Source organism: Sceloporus occidentalis, unplaced genomic scaffold (genome assembly GCF_023333645.1).
Source record: "Sceloporus occidentalis isolate IW3139 unplaced genomic scaffold, rSceOcc1.0.p SCAF_1, whole genome shotgun sequence".
Classification (NCBI taxonomy): domain Eukaryota; kingdom Metazoa; phylum Chordata; class Lepidosauria; order Squamata; family Phrynosomatidae; genus Sceloporus; species Sceloporus occidentalis.
Genome location: NW_028316981.1, coordinates 126,072,969 through 126,091,703, shown reverse-complemented (window position 1 = coordinate 126,091,703; position 18,735 = coordinate 126,072,969). Strand labels below are relative to the sequence as shown.

The window sequence follows — 18,735 nt, the reverse complement described above, 5'->3', positions numbered from 1 at the left end:
CTCCCCAAGACTGAACTCCAGGGGAGAGAAGGCAAAGGTGCTGCAGTTGTGTACTGCATTCACTAGCTGGCAGTCACTATGATACTGAGAAAAAGTTTGTGTTTAGAGGAGTTTTTGACTTTCCTCAACTAAAAAGGAAATATTATTGCTAAGCCAATGTCCAGCCTGCTGCTGTACATACACATGTCATTTCTGTTTCAAAGAGAAGGACACTAAGCTTCTCTTGCAACTAGGAGCCTGTACAGACCAGCAGTTTGTGTCGGCCTACAGGCGAACTAGGACCGAACTAGGGCTGAGCATTCACATGCTCCAAGCCCTAGTTCTGCCACCTGGGCACCATCTTGGTGCCCAAATGGCGCTACACACAAGGAGCATCATCATAGCATGCGAGCGCGCCAATGGCACCCCTTTAGGGCAACAGATTCCTGTGGAGTATGAGTTTTGTGTCCTGTCCTACTCAAGCAGAGGAATTTCTGAGAGGTGCTCTTCAAAGCAAGGTCTAAAACTGAAAGTCAGATTTTAACCACTACTGAATGCGACTGAACCTTTTTGTCACCATCATCCCCAATACTGTCTTCCACTGTGTGCTTATACCCCACCTCCAAGTCATTTTTTTACTTATAGCAACCCTAATGTTTTCTTGGCCCTAGTGTTTTCTTGGCAAGTTTCTTCAGAAGGGGTTTGCCACAGCCATCCTCTGAGACTAAGAGAGTGTGACTTGCCCAAGGTCACCCAGTGAGTTTTTATGTTTTAGCGGGAATCTGAATCCTGGTCTCCAGACTCACAGTCCAACACTCAAACTACTACTGCAAGTCCAAATATACTGTCGTTTAAAAAAGGACATTTTCCTAATATAAAGTTAAAAAACACCACTATCAATTCAAATTTTTATTGGTCCAAAGTCTCATGAGACCTGGAGGGCCTGCAGTCAGAAATGCTGTTTTACCTGAGTTGACCCCATCGCTGAGGGGAATGCTGCTTCTGAAATTTTGGTTCCTGCTGCTGACTCTGTGGACCCTGGGGAATCCTCACTTCTGACCTGTTCTGGGGACATCCCATCATTGCTGCTGTCTTCTTCAAAAGCAAAGGCATCAGAGGATTTGGAGAAGTCCTTCTGAGTGCCTATGGAAGGAAGCAAGAAAGGGAGGAAAGTAGGCAGATTCTGCAACGGATTATCAAAAGACTTGTATGTTGCAGATGGGTTTCCAATAAATATACAAGTAAAAATGTGCAAAATATACATGGCAGTATAGATAGATAGTTTCTTACCCACCACACAGCAAAAAAGTCAAACTTTATTAACTTGAAGTGTTTAGTTTTCTACTGGGTTCTGATTCTTTATTTTCTGTAGCTATGCACATTTTCTTTTCTTCTTTTTTTTAAAAAAGGCTGTTCATGACTCTTCTGTGGGTATTAAATTACATGATTTGTGACCATTGTACTAATCCTAGCAAGAGATATTTATTAATGCCTGAAATTAAAATCTATAGAGGTAGTGTTCTTTTAGGCAGACATAATTTGACACATTTCACTTTTATTACAGAATTTCACAACTCTGGCAAATGTAGGCCCTAAATCCAGTTGTTAGTTCCAAATGAAGTGGACCCAATGAAGCTGTGGATTTTACATAAATGCTGACTTAATGGATCTATTCTAGCTGGGACTAAGAGTGCATCTGAACTGTAGAAATAATACAGTTTGGCACAACTTTAACTGCCACAGTGCCATCCTATAGAATCCTGGGATTTGTCGTGTTGTGAGGCACCAGCACTCTTTGGCAGAGATGGCTAAAGTACATGTAAAACTACAAATCCCAAGATTCCATATTTATGACTAATGAGTCTATTCTAGCTGGAGTTATGCTGCAATTGGTATTCCACGTCTCAGAACACACTTAGTTGAGTTTGTTTAAAAATAAAAGACAGTTGCAAAACATAGTTTAGCATCACAGGTGATATAATATCCAAGAAATTCAAGAAGAGTGCCCCCTCCCAAACCACATTTAATCTAATAACTATCCAACACAATCCTGTCAATTCCTACTCACAAATAACTATGACTAAGTCCAATGGCATTTAACTTCCAGTAAACTGTGCACTGGAGCACAGCCTTCAATCCCACCTAGCAACATAAAACTGAAAAATACAGTAAAGGTTCTTCATGTAACCAATTTGTTTCTTCAAATCAATGTGGCATAGACCAGATGATTCTTCTCTGCCACTCAGCATACCCAGGGAGCTCTGGAAAGTGTTCCAGTGCAATATCCTGCAATCTAGCAGGCAAAAGCGCTTGACCCTTGGCTTTTGCCGATAAGTAGAGTGCTGGAAAAGACAGGCTCTATCACAGAGCCCTGAAGGACTGTAAGATGGAGGGTAAATTGTGGAAGGAAGGAAGATTCCTGCTACACACTGTAATCTTTCCAGGGCCATGTCTGGCTTTGATCAAGTGTCTTCCTGCTCAGCTAGAAAAGAGATATGCTGGATTTGGGGTGGATGGGTGGGGAGACAGTTCAATAATGAATAGACCAGGCTAGAATACTAGTATTCAGCTGGCTCTCTAACAGAGATCTCCATTCTTTCATGAAAGTTATTCCAAAGGCATTTCCAGATTTATTTATTAAAAAAAAAACAAGCCAGTCCTACAATACATTGGACAGGATTCTCTTCACAGTGAGTGAGGTGCTTTCCCTGGTTTTACCTTTGATGGCCTCTTTCACAGCAGAGTCCACAGGAATGATATTCTTCTCCACCAGTTCCAAGGGGCCTGGTCTAAGAGCAATCTTTTCATTTAGATTGTCTGCAAGACGGGCTCTTTTCAGTTTCATCTGAGTAGCCTGAATGGACTCTTCTGCAGCTGAATCTGTGCAGCCAACATAGAAAATATCAGTCTTTGCACAAAATTACCTGGCTGTTCCATAGGTACAGAATATAAAATCAGTGGCCTTAACATTAATCTCAATTAAAGCAGACCTAGTGAATCAAAGGGATTTATGTAAGTATTGTCTCACTATTCCAGCAAATGATTCAATGGACTACCAAAACATTACTTTTAACACCACAATCTCAGAATTACTTGGCCAACACAGACAGGTAGCTGGGAGGTTCTGGGAGTTTTAATGCAAATAAAATAAAATAAAAAGAAAAAAATATTCAAGTTCTGGTTTAGACAAAGAAGATACATGTATATTCCTTTCCAAGAATGTGGACCTGGATGTAATTATAAAACAAAGCATCCCACACAAACTATACAATTAAAACTGTTCTCAGGTTACCCATGTTATCCACTATGAGCCCCAAAGTGCAATGATTAATGGTGTACCCATACACAAACGTCTTCCACTGCTGATTTCATGCTTATTCAATTTAAAGAACATGCCAGGTGCAGCAGAAGTACAATCTATGCAGGGCTCCCAGTGGCGTATCAACACAGTTCAAGGATTCTCAAACAACCCCCTTCATATACAACATTTCTGCACCAGTATGCTTTCCAATTGGATCACAGGCGAGTGAATGCTATGCACAAAGTACAGTAGCTAGCAGGTATCTGAAATACTTGAAATGTGGTCTGGGGCCTTCTAGAATCGTGTAAAGTAGGTTGTTTTTATATGCCCACTGTTTTGTGTAGAACTGGATCTTAGGAAGTAATCTAGGGCCCAGGTGCTTTGACACATGCTGCCAGAGTGCAGATCTCCTCCACTATATTTATGCCATTGTTGCATGCAAAGGCCACATTTCCTTCCTGGTGCACAAGAGCAACCAGAGGGTTCTTAGGCACAGTTCCATTCTACCAGCCACTGCATACTGTTATGCCCAAATATGTACCAGCTGCTCTTGCACACCCAGAGGAGAGGGAGCAGCCTCTGTCCAGAGTATAAGAACAGGTATTTGAAGGCACCAAAGGCAATGCTGTTGTGCAGAGATGTATAGTATATCATATCTTCTCGTGCCATGTCATGTTCAAAGTGCATGTGCCAATGTAATCAAGAATTATGTTGGCATATATCATGATCTTGCCCAGAGTGCAAGAAAACACTATCTAAATAAAGGAGACATGCTTTTTTCAGCTGTCGTGAAGCCGGGATAAAAGAGTACTGGAGATTGCTAGGAATTTGATCAACCCATCACTTGCTTCAGTATCGATCTGGGTACTGTGTTAAATACTGTGAAAAATACTTTCCAGAGTTTCATTGCTGCAGGTACAAGAAGCTTCCACATTAACACCCAAAAGGGTATTAACATTGGTGCTAAGGATCTATTAATAATGATGCTGAGGAATCTATTGTAAGAGAATCTCTCTTGATTCAGTCTCACCCTTTAAAATGTGCATATCAACCAATTCGGAGTGCTCAGGTCTGTTCCGGATCTTGTGCTTTAAAAAATCTTCAGCCTACAGAACATAACAACAAAGATCATTACCTCACCAGCTTGCTTGAGCACAAGGGGAAATGTTTCTTTGAGAGGATGCAGTAGGACCCCAGTCAACCATGCTAATTTATTTATTCTTCTCTGCCTGAAAAATATATATAGTTTTTAATCTGGATACTTAATGTCTGTTGATTAGAATTTGACTATTGAAAAAAACTAAATTTATGCTAAGCAGAATGTTTTTTTGCCAAGAGTCTTAGAATATAAATTACTTATAATTGCTATGAGCGGGAAACATGACACTAAACACTGGTTTAGGGTATGCATTAAATCCAATACAAGTTGGATTTCGATTATAATACTTATGGACGAAGTCTACTTCGCAGCTCTGTGTACAAAGTTATACACACTAGAATGAACCTAATTACACCCCTGTAGTGTCTTTTCATATAAACAATTGTATTTGTTTAAAGTCACAGTAATTACATTGGTTGTTTCATTTTACATGTGAACAAACATGTTAAAACAGGTTTCCTATCAGGCCCATTAAACTAAATCAGCTAGGAGATATTCTGAAGTTGCTTCCCCCCTCATACATTCAATAAAGGCTTGGAAAACAGTTTTGGTTCTACTTCTGCTCTCTGAACGAATCCAGTTTAAGGCTCTTGACTCATATAATCCTTTTTTCTTCCAGGCAACCAGCCAGTGGAAGCCTTTGAAGATAGACAGTGAGATATTAACCTATGCCTTAACATTGAAATATAAAGCACTTCAAAGTTACTTCAGACTGCTTGAAGTCTCCTAAGCACATTAATTTTTCACAGGGAGCTATAGATCCTTCCTTATGGTAGTTCTGATTTTTTTTTGCAAGATGTTCATGAAAAGTAATGTAATATAAGCATCCTCTGCTATCTTTGTAGGATTCTTATCAATGCCCACATATAAACCTCTGTCACAGATTAACCCATTACCAGTTTCTGTTGTTCTGTGAACAGATAGGTGAATGAAAATAAGGCATAAAGTGAACTCTATATCCCTTTTAACTGGGACCAGGTTTCTTTCTATACTGGCCTTTCTCCCAGTATAGGTGGATAGCAGAATTACAATTTCAGTTTCTGATCAAGCCAACCAATATTTCTTGGAGTTTGCAAAATTGTCATGTATCATTTGGGAATGTACAGAGTGGAAAATGGTAGACCTCCAGATGTTGTTGGACTAGAACTCCCATTACCCTTGACCATTGGCTATGCTGGCTAAATCTCATGGGATTTTCCATTCAACATCTGGAGGACCACAAGTCCACATTTGTTATTGAGCATCTGGATACCACAAAGCCCACGACTTTGTGGTCTTCAGCTCATCAGTGTCCTTCCAGCTACATGCCACAGCTTTTAATTAGTGATACCAGGTATTCAACCAAGAACCTCATATGTCCAAATAATTATACTTTTTTCCTATATAAGAGAACTCCTGCTAGCCTCAATCACCTGGAAAAGGCTGCTTGAAACAGACATAGGCTAATGTCCTGTTGGTTAATCCCAATCAGAGTAGATCCATTGAATCAACTGCTGGATGGCTGAGTCAACACTTAGGAAAATCCACCTGATTCATTGAATCGACTCTAATAAGGACTAACAATAGGATGTAGGGCAGATTCTTCCAGTTTGACTCATGATATCTGCAGTAACAAGAGACTCTTTGCCTACTTTGAATAGAAAAAACACAAGAGCATTTTCTGTCATATGCATGGTGGAAACTTGTGTGGAAAGGTTCTCTGGGGTATAATTTCTTTTCTTGGCAGGTAGTAGAAATTATCAGCGTGGACTGGGAAAACAAATTGGATCACACAGAAGTACTGGGAGGACTTTTATTTATCTGTACTGCATGGTTAGATCTTTTCTAAATATGCTCTAGAGCTTCATGTTATGGATGTTGTGTTGTATAGGGCTCCTGTGCTATAAGGGAGTTTGCCATAGACACACTTTAAAAAGCTAAAAGTAGAAGGTAGTTGGTCTCCACAGCAATACTGGTACCAAACAAAGGAGGAACAGGAGCTCAAGAAGGCAATATCTTTGCTCACTAAGGACCTCAGTGAAGTTCATTGGACAATATGTAGCAAAGAAATCCTGGGAATGTATTACAGTTCCTCTAAATGATGTCTGATCACCAGCTCTTCCACTTTTGAGAGGAAATGGCCTCTTAATCTTATCTATACCATTAGCTTTGATTAACAATGCCTAAACTCTGCTTGATAACTGGAGCCAATAAGAGAAGGAGAATTGGTGAAAGGCAAAAAGGCATTTTGCAGCATCACAAGTAGAAAACAGCAGTATGGTGTATGGCAGACATTCAAGGTTGCACTCTGGGCCTACTTTCAAAGTCTGCTGACTCCAGTGTATTCTGTTTCTTAGGGTAAATGCCAATTCCTTTCTTTAATACCTCATGAAGATATACTGCGTTGTTGTCTTGTATATATGTGGTAACCACGGAAAATCTATTGATTATACAGTGGAACCTCACCATACGCGGGGCATCCGTTCCGGATCCCGCTGCGTATGGCGATTTCCGCTTATGCTCGAGCCCCATTGTAAACAATGGGGCTCGTGTGCGGCGGTGCGGCGCAGCGGGTGCAGGGCGCAACGGGCGCACGCGCCCATTCAATTGAATGGGATGCACCGCCCCTTCCGCCCCGTGCATGCGCCGTGGCTTGAGCGCGTATGCTCAAGGCTGCGTATGGAGGGCGCGCGTATGGCGAGGTTCCACTGTAATAGTATCTTCAATCACATTTTCACACAAGGGCTTGAATTCTACATGTGCTACTTAATTACATAACTACTGTAGCTGTATAGCTATATAGCGTCTCCCATTCCAGCCCCCCCATCCTGACTTACTGGGGAGCAGTCGCTGAGAGCATCAAGGATCTGTTCTCCTATTGATCATGATGCAGAAAACTGAGGTTTCAGGTCTCTTCCATGGGCAACCTCCTGTGTGAAGAAGTGGGACAAGCATCCTGCTTCTGACTATTGCAGGAGCGGGTGGAAACATCAGTCAGCTGTGTCTCAATCAACAGGAGAACAGACCCCTGTTGCTTGCAGCGACTGCTGCCTGGCAACTCAGGGTTGGAGGACTTTAATGATCCCTATACATTCCCTAAACTATTGAATATGTAAGGATCATGAATATGAATCAGGTATGAATGTTGTTATGATCACTGATCAGTTATATTCATTGTGATTATGAATCTAGCCAAGGTTTTCCTGAGCTCCCAAGTAGTTTAGACAGACTGTAAACCAAAGTGGCGCCATTCTTGCCACCCACTCAGATGCCTACCCAGGGTTACCTTTGCTCTCTCCAGGCTCTTCTTTTGTTCATGAAAGGAAGAGGGGCTTTTCAGCGCTGCAAGGAGAAACAGACAGAAGCTCAATAAGCACAGCAGAAAACAGGCACATGGTCATCATAAATATCATCCCCATCCCCATCCATGATAACAAAGTTCTACAAGAACAGCCACAAACGATCAGCCAATTTCTTTGTTATAAATGAGGAAAAACCCACAGAAAATACCAGTTTCTGACACAGGTCAGGTTGTGGCAGGACAAATGAGGGATGAGGGTGCAGAGCAAAGGTACAGATGACAACCTAAGCAGAGGGAAATTAGGGGTCACGTGGAGATAGCATAGAAATTATGGCTGACACAGAGAGAAGTGTGTGGGCTAGCTGAGAAGCACAGCCTGCCTAGTATCTGAACACATTCTGTGAGAAGCTCAAGAAATGACATGGGTGCATCTGCTGGCTTTGCACTTTAATCCCTGACACATTTACTCAGGAGCATACCCTACTGATATGGTTATAATGTAGCTCCACTTGGGCCCCTTTCATACTGCAGAGTTATAGCAGTTTAGTATCATTTTAATTGCCATGACTGCATCTTACATAATCCTGGAATTTGCAGTTTGATGAGGGACTTAGAATTCCCTAGTGCATTCCTCCTGAAGTATACTACTAGAGCACTGTGACTGGGAATCCTAAATACCTAACAAAACTACAAAACCCAGGAGTCCATAGACAGCAGCCATGGCAGTTAAAGTGGTATCTAAGTGCTATAATTGTGTAGTGCGAAAGAAACCCCAGGATGACCAATTATGATCTAGTTGCAACAATAGTTATTAATGAGGTACACCTATGAACAGAGCACACCTTGCAAAAGTTATTTTTGTGGGTTTCAGAATTTCTCAGCCAGCATGGCCAGTATTCCTGCTGGCTAAGGGACTCTGAGATCTACAGTCCTATACGGTAAGATTTCCAAGCTCTGGTCCAGAGGAACAAAATTTCATACTGAGTCATATTTTTGCCATATTTGTGTTAGCATGTTCAGAGTTAATAAGAAGGACAAACCCCCAAGTCCTTTCTTTCTTTATTCCCTGCAACCTTCACTTTCTGCTTTCTTCAAGCAATGAGCCCTTTCCTACTTGTTCTATCCAAAGGTATATTTATTCTCTGAAGCCATAAGGGTGTAGTGGCTTGAGCGCCGGACTATGACCATTCAGACTAGGGCTCGATTCCCTACTCAGCCATGGAAATCAACTTGAGTAAGAAGCTTATCAGACTCATTCTTTTGTCTGTCATGGGCACAGGAAGAAGCTGCTTGGGACCGCGCGTAACCCAGAAAAAGTGGATTTTACCGCACAGCAAAGTATCCTCAAAATGACCCCATTCCGCCTCCCGGAGCCAAGCTGTCCCCATTTATTGCTGAGGAGCGTCCTTTGCTTCGGTTGGAAGACTTCCGACAGAAGCAAAGGTTGCTCCTCAGCACTGAATGGGGCCGGCTTGGGACCAGGGGATGGAACAGGGCCATTTTGAGGACACTTTGCTGTGCGGTAAAATCCGTTTTTCCTCAGACCCATAGCTTCCAAGTCACATGCTATCATTCCCAGAAAAAAATGGTCTTAGACTCACCATAAATCAGAAATGACTTGACGGCACACAGCAACAAAGTAAAGGCCTAAATATCCCAAAGGCACCAGATTCTACTGGATCTTGGAAGCTAAGCCAAATCAGCCCTGATTAGTACTTGGATGAGAGATCACCAACAAATACCAGATGCTGTAGGCTATATTTCAGAGAAAAAGAACTAGTAAAACCAGCCCTGAATATTCCCTGCCTAAGAAAACCCTGTTAAATGTATGAGGTTGCCATCAGTCAATAAGTGACCTGAAGGTATATGCACATACAAAATCCTAAACTTCCACAGATATATACAGTCTAGAAACAAAAGGAACCCTGATGAAGAGATTCAAATCCTGTTATATTCTGTATTAAGACTGGTTATTTTCTGGAAAAAAACACTTCGTTCTAAAACTCTTACTGCTCTTAATATATACAGAGTGAACAGACCCAACCTTGCTTAACTTCCGAGATCAGACAATATCAAGTGGATATATGAAGGTATGGCTGCAAGCACTCTTTCTCAACAAGAGAGAAGTTGCCCATCTGTTTTCAGAGGCATGGTGATGTCCCTTCACACACCACTGGAGGTAGTTGGGTCTCACTTTCTGGACCATTTCTGAATCTTGCTATTCATTCTACACTTCACACATTCAAGACATGACAGCAAAGCTGCACAAAAACTGAGAACTTTATCTCACAGCTGAAGTGTAGCCTAGTTATTTATACAATGAAAGTTGTCCAGGATCCAAAAATAAAGATTGTGGACTTTTTGTAAGTGTCAAAATTATTTTTGCTAGTTTTCCTTGCACAAAATGTGACTAGGAGCATAGTCAAACTTCATATCTAGAAATTCAAAATCTCTAGATTTACATTTTGAAGTATCACATCTGTAAGTTTCTACACTTCCCCTCAACAGTACATAATAGAGACAAAACAACAAAAAGTGCTTTTAACTGATGACTACTCCAGTCCTCGCATGCCGATTGTTACCTCCCTTCACTAAACAGATTTGTTGTCGGAGTTATGAGTCATTTTGCATTGACGCAATTGGATGAACTAATTCATTATTTGCCTCCTGCAGTTAACTGGATCCTGACAAAGGATAGATATTTGTTTTGCAGATGACACAAATCCTGCGCAGCAACTTAGGAAGATGCTAAAAGGCTAAAAAGAGCAGAATGAGGGAAGACAGTATCTATAGCAAGATCTAAAGTAGTAAGAGATGGTAAAAGACAACTAGAGAAAGGCAAGATGGGGTATAAAGTAGATTCTGATAAATCTCACAGATAAAAAAAACACACTCCTTTCTCCCTCAAGAAGTTGCAAAAGCAACCATAGAAGCCGATGCACCAGTGCAAAAGCTTGGTGCAAAGCCACTGGGATAAAGAGAAATGTTTTGAAAGAACCCCAGATAAAGAAATGAGAAAGAAAGAAAAGAAAATCTAAATCAACGGTCCAGTTCATACACAATACAGAAACCTAAAGTTATGTGTATTCCATGCACGTATTCCACGGGATGATGAGCATAAGGATTTCTGGGGACTGCTCTGTGTAAAGCCAAAAACGATCACATCACCTGGTAGAGTCTAATTTGAATATTTATAGATCTTTCTCATTTCAATTCAAATCTGAGACCATGCAGATGCTGTGGTTTTAACATCAGGTCAGTTTTTTTCTCCTTCAATCCAAATCTGTCTTTTGTATCATCTTGCCTGATGAAGAGATCTAGAGGTTTCAAAAGTTTGCACATACTTTGTGCCCTTTTGGTTGGCCTAATAAGGATGTTCTCCTAACAAACATCTAGTATATTTCCATAAGGCCCACACAGCTAGCAAGGAAGGAAGGAAGGAAGGAAGGAAGGAAGGAAGGAAGGAAGGAAGGAGATAGCACAAGATTGTCTACAATAATATCCCTCTTGGCATGGGGTTGAAGGTGCCAGCTCTTCTTAGGTACAACTGGTGGCAAAAATGGAAGTTTAAATTGAGAGTTACAAATGAAAGGCTGAATGGGCTAACTGCTCACATGCCGAGAGCCTGTTCTTCAGCTTTCAGCTATCAATATTTCATTAATTTACATTTCCCAAGGGTTATTGTTTTACTGTTGTTTTGTGGGGGGGGGGGGGAGTAATTACTGTTGTAATGAAAACAAGCAATTTTTTTTGTTCTATGGCCTATAAATTCTACTGTTCTTGTTTATGTCAAATAAATGTTATTATTTCCACAGAAAAATGTAATCAGAAAACTAATCATTCTTTACTACAATTTCAAAAGGAATATATATCGTAGCCATTTTGATTGTAAAAGATTGACATGAAGAGGTGGAGTTTTGCCATGGTAAGAGAGAGGTTTAACAGTTTTATGGCTTGCCAGCACACAAATGAAACTTTGTGCTTGTGTACTAAATGGTGGTAAGTAAGTAAGAATACTTATGCCTGTCAGCCAATTATTAAAATAGCTGGGTTAATACACTATTCTTATGGTTTGTTTATTGTTGTATGTCTTCCAGTCGTTTATGACTTATGGCAACCTTATAGCAAAGGTTTGCAGGGTTTTCTGTGGCCGAGAGTGTGTGACTCACCCAAGGTCACCCAGTAGGTTTCTATGGCCAACCAGGGACACACACCCTAGTCTTCAGTGTCACTGTCTCCATGTTCAAACCACTATACCACATGGATGACTCTAATGTGACTTTTTGTTAATTTAGTTCTTAAATCTGCTAACATTTGTGGGCCAGGGAGAAAAAAGCTAATCATTACAAATAGGTTCTGGTGTTTTCAACAATGCACTTCAACTCATAGTAGCCATCAGTCTAGAAGACCTATCCTCTTTTCTCTCTCATACAGATGGAAATGACTCTTTAAGCATGCTGCATGCTATTTGCAGCTTTTATAAATAATTGTGAGATCATGACTATGCATCTATTGTTGTTTGTTGTTGTTGTGTGTCTTCAAGTCATTTCCAACTTATGGAAATGGCAATCCCACAACAGGGTTTTCTTGGCAAGATTTGTTCAGAGGAGGTTTGTCATTGCTTTCCCATGAGGCAGAAAGCATGTGACTTCTCTAGGGTCACCCAGTGGGTTTTAATGGCCAAGCCAAGAATCGAACCCTGGTCTCCAGAGTCACAGTCCAACAGTCAAACCGCTACACCACACTGACTCTCAGATATATATCTGTATCTTTATTTATATCTGCCTCTAAATTATTAAAGAGGTGGGGGGGGGCAATTTCAGTTGATGCAAAACATTTAAACCAATTAACCTAATCAATTAACAGGCTAAAGAGTACAACTCAAGTACTACCATTAACTCATTGGCTGCGATCCTGTTGGTTCACTCTGTTGGGTGCTATTTGGTGGAGATGGCAGGAAGAGAAAGGCCATGAATGCAAGTGACCATAAAGGAAGTGAGGCATTGTAGAAACAGGCTACTCAAGATGGGCATGTTATTATGTGCTTTCCCTTGCCTGCCCTGTGTAATGCAACTGCAAACAAAGTGCACCAACCAGGTTCCAGTCATAACGTTCCAATAGGAGTCTTTGCCACTGACTGAGAGAGTGAGAGAAAAAAACGACATAGAAGGAAAAGATGAAACAAAACTGAACAATCTAATACCACTGACATCCTTGCAAAGGACCAGGGAGGGAGGGTGGACTGTTACTGTTATATCCTGTTCTTCCTATATGTGATGTGCCCAATGGTTTCCAACCCAGTTCCACAGCCACTTTATTTCACACCCTGAGCCATTGGCTGCACAGTGAATGCAAACTGGATGTGGCTGAATATAAATCTCAACCTGCCTGTCATGGACATTATTATACCAATGAATAGATGAATGTCCTGTACACAGTGGACAGGCATAAAAACTAAGCAATGACAATCTCTTCTCATAGGACATGGCTGTAATCTTGAATGTGTTCAATGCTGTTTCACAAGTTGACTTTCTCTAGACAGAGACAGAAAATGCTTAAAAGTCCTTGATAAATGTCATGAATCTCATACATTTTTGAGTAGTCGGACCAAGCCTCCCCCCTCAAATAAAAGAAAGGAATATTCACATGTTTTACAGATTCCTTCACTGTTTTCCTATATGCTTTGAAAAAACTAAGTAAGGAAGTGTCATTGCTATTATTTTGTGATGAACCCTTAGAAAGAACTACGGTTGAGACTGGTGAGAAGAAGAGCTATTGCTCAGGTCTTGAGAGATGATGCAGACTCATTTGCATCTGGGGCCTAAAACAAAGGCGCTTCTTCTTCTTTCCATAGACCTTGTCATTTTCTCCTCCTGCCCTCTCTTTGAAAAATAAAATGCCTTTTAGGGGGTAAACCAAATACTTTTATGGGGTGTCAGATCATCTCCTGACAGTTGGCAAATACCAATGACACCTCATTTTTGCAGAACACGACAGTTCATTCCAATAATGGGACAGGAACAAAACTGCCAAGAACTTTGGGCAACTCATTAAATAAACAGTTCATGTGGATCCACTCTGCAATGCTACACATGCTGTACCTGCACTACATACACTAAGATGACCTCCGAAAATGTCAAACCACTGCATGCACCCTTTCTCTGGAAGCGACAGACATTTCATGCCAACAAGGTTGAACTTTTTTTATTTTCTTTTTTGCAGAAAGTGGGCTTAAGAGGGAAGCAATAGCAGAGGCTAACAACAACATGCAGCACCCAAAGGCTTAGGCATTCACTGTGTGTAAGTCAAGAGTCAGTGTGCTTCAGCAGATAGAGTGCTTGGGCCGGGAGACCTGGATTCAGATACTAGTTTGACCATGGACTCACTGGGTGGCCTTGGGTAAGGTGTTATCTCTTTCAGTCTCAGTTTCCCCATCTGCAAAACATTGGAATAATAATGACCTACCTCATAGGGATTTTGCAAAGTACCCTACAGCCCTCACAATTTGGCAGAGCAAAAGATACATTACAGTCTACCCCAACACTCAAGGCTTTTCTGAGGAATCTTTCAGCTCAAGAAAATCCTAGCTGTTGTGTGCGTGCGAGAGCAAATCTGCTACACCTGACACAAGCTGAATAAGTGAGGAGAAAAGTCCCATGCACTCTTTATTGCTGAACTAGCTGTTCCATTTATTTTCACAAAGAGTGAATAACTGCTGCTACTGCTTTACAGTCCACTCTGGATAAGGATTGTGGAAGAAGAACGATCTCAGCCATAAGTTTTTTCTTCCTGACAGAAGAGTTGATTCTTGCAAGGAGACAACATAGCCGCAGAGCTATGTTGGCTAAAGTGATGCACCTGCAGAGGCCTGCCTTGTCCTTCAGAAATTACCCCTTAAAGTGCAATGCTTTTACTGGTTGTGGGTCAGAGCCCTCCGATGAAATTGCTTGGGCCTGCTGGTGCAGTAAAGATAAGGCGAGAAAGCAAAATACTCACGTGGCATGATTCCCTGGTTGGTGAGCTGCTCTCGGCTTCTTCGCTGCTGCAACCGCAACTGTAAAACTGGGAGAGAGTGCATCTTTCAGGAAGGGAACTCTTAACTTTTGTCACAAATAACACTGAGCCTTTGCTGCTTCAGAGAGAAGGTTTCAGAGCTCTATCACATGCAAAAAGGAACTGCCCTCATATAACACACTGTGGATCTTCCCTATTACTGGAATGCAGTTTTCTTATTCTCTGACTAAAATTAAGCCAATTAACCTGAAGTTTGGTCAAATGACTATTTCCCCTTCTCCACCCTCTTCGCTTTCTCTCTCTCATACACACCAGCACACCATAAAACTTTACAGCATTTCAGGGAGACACAATGGATGGATCTACTTGCTAAAATTTTGCACTGCTGCAGAAAAGTTACAAAAATATGTCCAGCTATTTAAATTATACTACTTACTAAGATATACTTACTAACATTTAGAGTAAATGCTTCTGTTTTGTTTGCTACCGCCACCTCTGACAGATGAGGGTTACCCATGGTATTAGGGGTGAAGACAGAAATATCTCCTCATTTTTTAGAAATAGTTCCATTCATAAAGAACAGTTCAAAAATGAGTTACCAATGCCCCCCCATAATAGTAATAATAATAATAAAACTAATAAAATATTTATTTGTATCCCGCCTCTCCCTTTTTGAGGATCGAGGCGGGTAACAGCAATTCAAATGACAAATTACAAAAACAATAATAAAAACATTCCCCAAACATCTCATCCCTTCAAACTTTCCTCCCTTCCAAAAATAAGACAATACAATCAAGTCATGTAATCCACAATAACAATTAATTACAATAAGAAAAAAATAGAAGTTATAAAAATTAGAGCAAGGTAGCCTTATGAAGGGGAGCAGTTATTTTCTTCTTGGGGGTCAGTCAGGGAAGGCCTGACGGAGAAGATCCGCTTTTATCGCCTTTTTGAAGGTGTCAAGAGATGTGATGGGACGGATCCCATCCAGCAGATCATTCCAAAAAACCCAAAAACAAAACTGTTTCAGGTCTAGAAAACATGGTTTGTACAGATATATGCCATTCTACTACCTTTAACAAGAACTGGGAGATAAAGAAAAGGAAAAAAAATCTGTATACATATTAATATCAGGAGGCAGACATAAATGGAATTGTGATGCAACTATTTCCTCTGTTAGACCAAGCCAGAATGCAGTGCACTGGAGAGAAATGCTAGACAGATCAAGTTAAGCCTAGAAATAAAGAAATATGTTTTAATGTTCAACCCTATGCATATCTAATCAGAAGTAAATTGCATGGGATTAAATGTGTTTTAAGACTACAACTTTAAACAGTGAAGCAAGTGAACTGTTGGCTGGGTCATCATGTTTATCGATGAAACAGATTCTCCTAAACGTGTGCTCTTTCAGTGAGAGCGTGGTTGTGGCCCAAAATGCAAGGTCACCCTGGAACTGTCTTACACAAGAAATCCAATTCAAATTCTAAACAAGGCAATTTATCCTTGATACCTCAATCCAGTCTACTCCCTTTGGCCCATTCAGCCTGTGAGGTGGACAAATGCAAAACAGTGAATACCCCTCCATCTTCCCATCTCTGCTCACAATGGCTATTCACATATATTTGGCACATCATAAGCTTGTCTGGAGGCCAAAAGGAGAACATTGTCACATCAGCTACTATTCTTGCTTTTTTTGTACTGAAATCTACTTTCTCATGACAAAAATTATCCAGTCTATGAGCTTAGTTGCTAACCACATTTGTGGCTAACTGCACTATTATGGCTGCCATTAGAAAGGATTCAAATTGGCTCCGATATAGTGGCTTCATAGAATCATAGAAGAGTTGGAAGAGACCAAAAGGGCCATCCAGTATGATAAACCTGCTTGTAACGGAGGGTTGGGATAAAGCCCTTCATTAATGTCAATGGTATCTCCCTACAAAAGTTTTGAATATGTCATTTGGTTACAAAATACATGAAATAAATGCATATTAGTTATTTTCATTTAATATTCATTTATTTCTGAAAAAAGTTCTTAAATGTTCAGAAACATGTTGGCAACATGCACTCCAACATGTTGCGCCATTTTCTAATATTCCAATATACTGTACTTATTTAGGTCCACAATATATAACTGATCAGAAAAAAAACCCACAACCCTAAATGGATAAAGAATTAACATGACAGAAATGTTAAAGCAAATCCACACAGGCCAGTGAAGAATGTGAAGCTCTGCCCTTTTCAACAGAACCAGATCTTGTTTGGAGGAATGGTGGGGGGGGGGGGGGGATCCTTCCATTTCCATAAACCATCACTAAGAAGTGAGCCTTGGAAACAAATGGCTTCCTTGGTGCACCAATACCCTCTTGAAAACCTCTCATGATTTGTTTATGCCTGCACAGGCTTAGCACTATAGAGGGATTAAAGCATTTGCTTGCGTGCTGCTTTAATCAGAACTAGTCGAGGAACTTGTTGCACAAAAGTGATGTCACTTCAGCAGGAGAACACAGGAGGAAAGACAGCAAGAGAGAGTCAGAAGAGATGGCTGTTGTCAAAGGGCCTGGGCTTTTCAGCAAATGTGGACTGTTTCATGCAGCCTCAGGAACCACATGCGAAGCTCCCACACCACTGAAAAAACAAAATCACTGCACATAAGTAAAAAGACTTTCCTTTTACTGCAGTGGTCCCTATCACGGAAGAAGACTCAGATGAGTTGCTGCTGTCATTCAATTCAGTTACCTTCTTGAATTTCAACAGCATGAATTTGCTTTGAACCTTGCGACCACGCACTTGCTAACATTCCCAGCAAGTGAATTGACTCACATATGACAAACCAGGAATTGGAAATCTAGATTTTTATCTGACGTTTAGAATGCATTTCTGTTCATAAATGTGTTGCTACAAGGGATACTATTCATTTTTTAAAAAATGAATGTCAATATAACTTTCCAAATTAGGAATTTGGTAGAGTTTGGGGGGGTGTTTTTTGTTGAAGGGATTATTTGATTTGTACAATCTCCCTTTACGTATATTTTCTAAAGAACAGCAGCAGCAGAAGAGATGACAAGGTCAGGAGGAATTTATTACAATAAATGGGGAGCAATTAATTGATTTCTTTCTCCCACTCCGTCAAGTTTTCAGCTAGCTGATATGTCATCAACCAGTGGAACAAGCAAGTAGTACTTTTATATACCAGAAATCAGCACTATAAATGATCAAGCACAGGTCCAGGCTGAACACACTTTTGTCTTGTATAGAACACAAAAAATAGGATGATATGATAGATAGGTGATGACTAAACACTACGTTTTGTAATAGAAGCAACCAGGAACATCAGACAGAAACTTGACAATGAATGAATCCCTTGAATATCTATTGGTAATCAAATTTTTATTTTGCTGCTGAACGTATGTGCCGTAAACACAGCTATGTGAAAGTATTTTTTAATGTGAAGTCAAAGGCTTTCATGGCCGGCATCCATAGCTTTTTGTGGGTTTTTCAGGCTGTGTGGCCATGTTCTAGAAGAGTTTCTTCCTGATGTTTCGCCAGCATCTGTGGCTGGCATCTTCAGAAGAATCTTTTCTGAAGATGCCAGCCACAGATGCTGGCGAAACATCAGGAAGAAACTCTTCTAGAACATGGCCACACAGCCCAAAAAACCCACAAAAAACTAAGTATTTTTTAACTTTATTGTCTTTTAATAATAATAATAATAATAATAATAATAATGTTTTATTTATAAACCACTATTCCAATTAGATCATAGCGGTGTACAAAAAAGATCAATACACAGAGCAACACAAAATACAATAAACAATATACAATACATAGTTAAAACCACTAAAACATTACACATTAAAACCACTAAAACAAGACCAGGCCAGCTAAAATACTTGAAGATATTGCACATTATAGGGGAAGGATCGCATTAACAAGGGACGTCGGGGAAGGCATGGTGAAATAAAAAGGTCTTCAATCTCTTTTTAAAGAGGGCTAGGGAGG

The 18,735-nt window shown here is 40.5% G+C and overlaps 1 protein-coding gene across 9 annotated transcripts in view; it reads right to left on the bottom strand.

Moving 5' to 3' along the window:
• LOC149322097 (myocardin-like) overlaps positions 1-18,735 on the bottom strand; it is a 130,008-nt gene that overhangs the window by 16,716 nt on the left and 94,557 nt on the right. For 6 of the 9 annotated variants that reach the window (XM_089534435.1, XM_089534478.1, XM_089534443.1 and 3 more), the window contains exons 2-6: positions 14,716-14,781; positions 7,705-7,760; positions 4,311-4,386; positions 2,698-2,859; positions 947-1,122 (exon numbers count right to left, since the gene is read on the bottom strand). In XM_089534435.1, coding sequence (XP_089390561.1) covers positions 947-1,122; positions 2,698-2,859; positions 4,311-4,386; positions 7,705-7,760; positions 14,716-14,781 — 536 coding nt within the window. Of the gene's footprint in view, positions 1-946; positions 1,123-2,697; positions 2,860-4,310; positions 4,387-4,415; positions 4,497-7,694; positions 7,761-14,105; positions 14,128-14,715; positions 14,782-18,735 lie in introns of those variants that run through there. The other 3 variants (XM_089534488.1, XM_089534506.1, XM_089534497.1) reach the window with 3 other exon arrangements.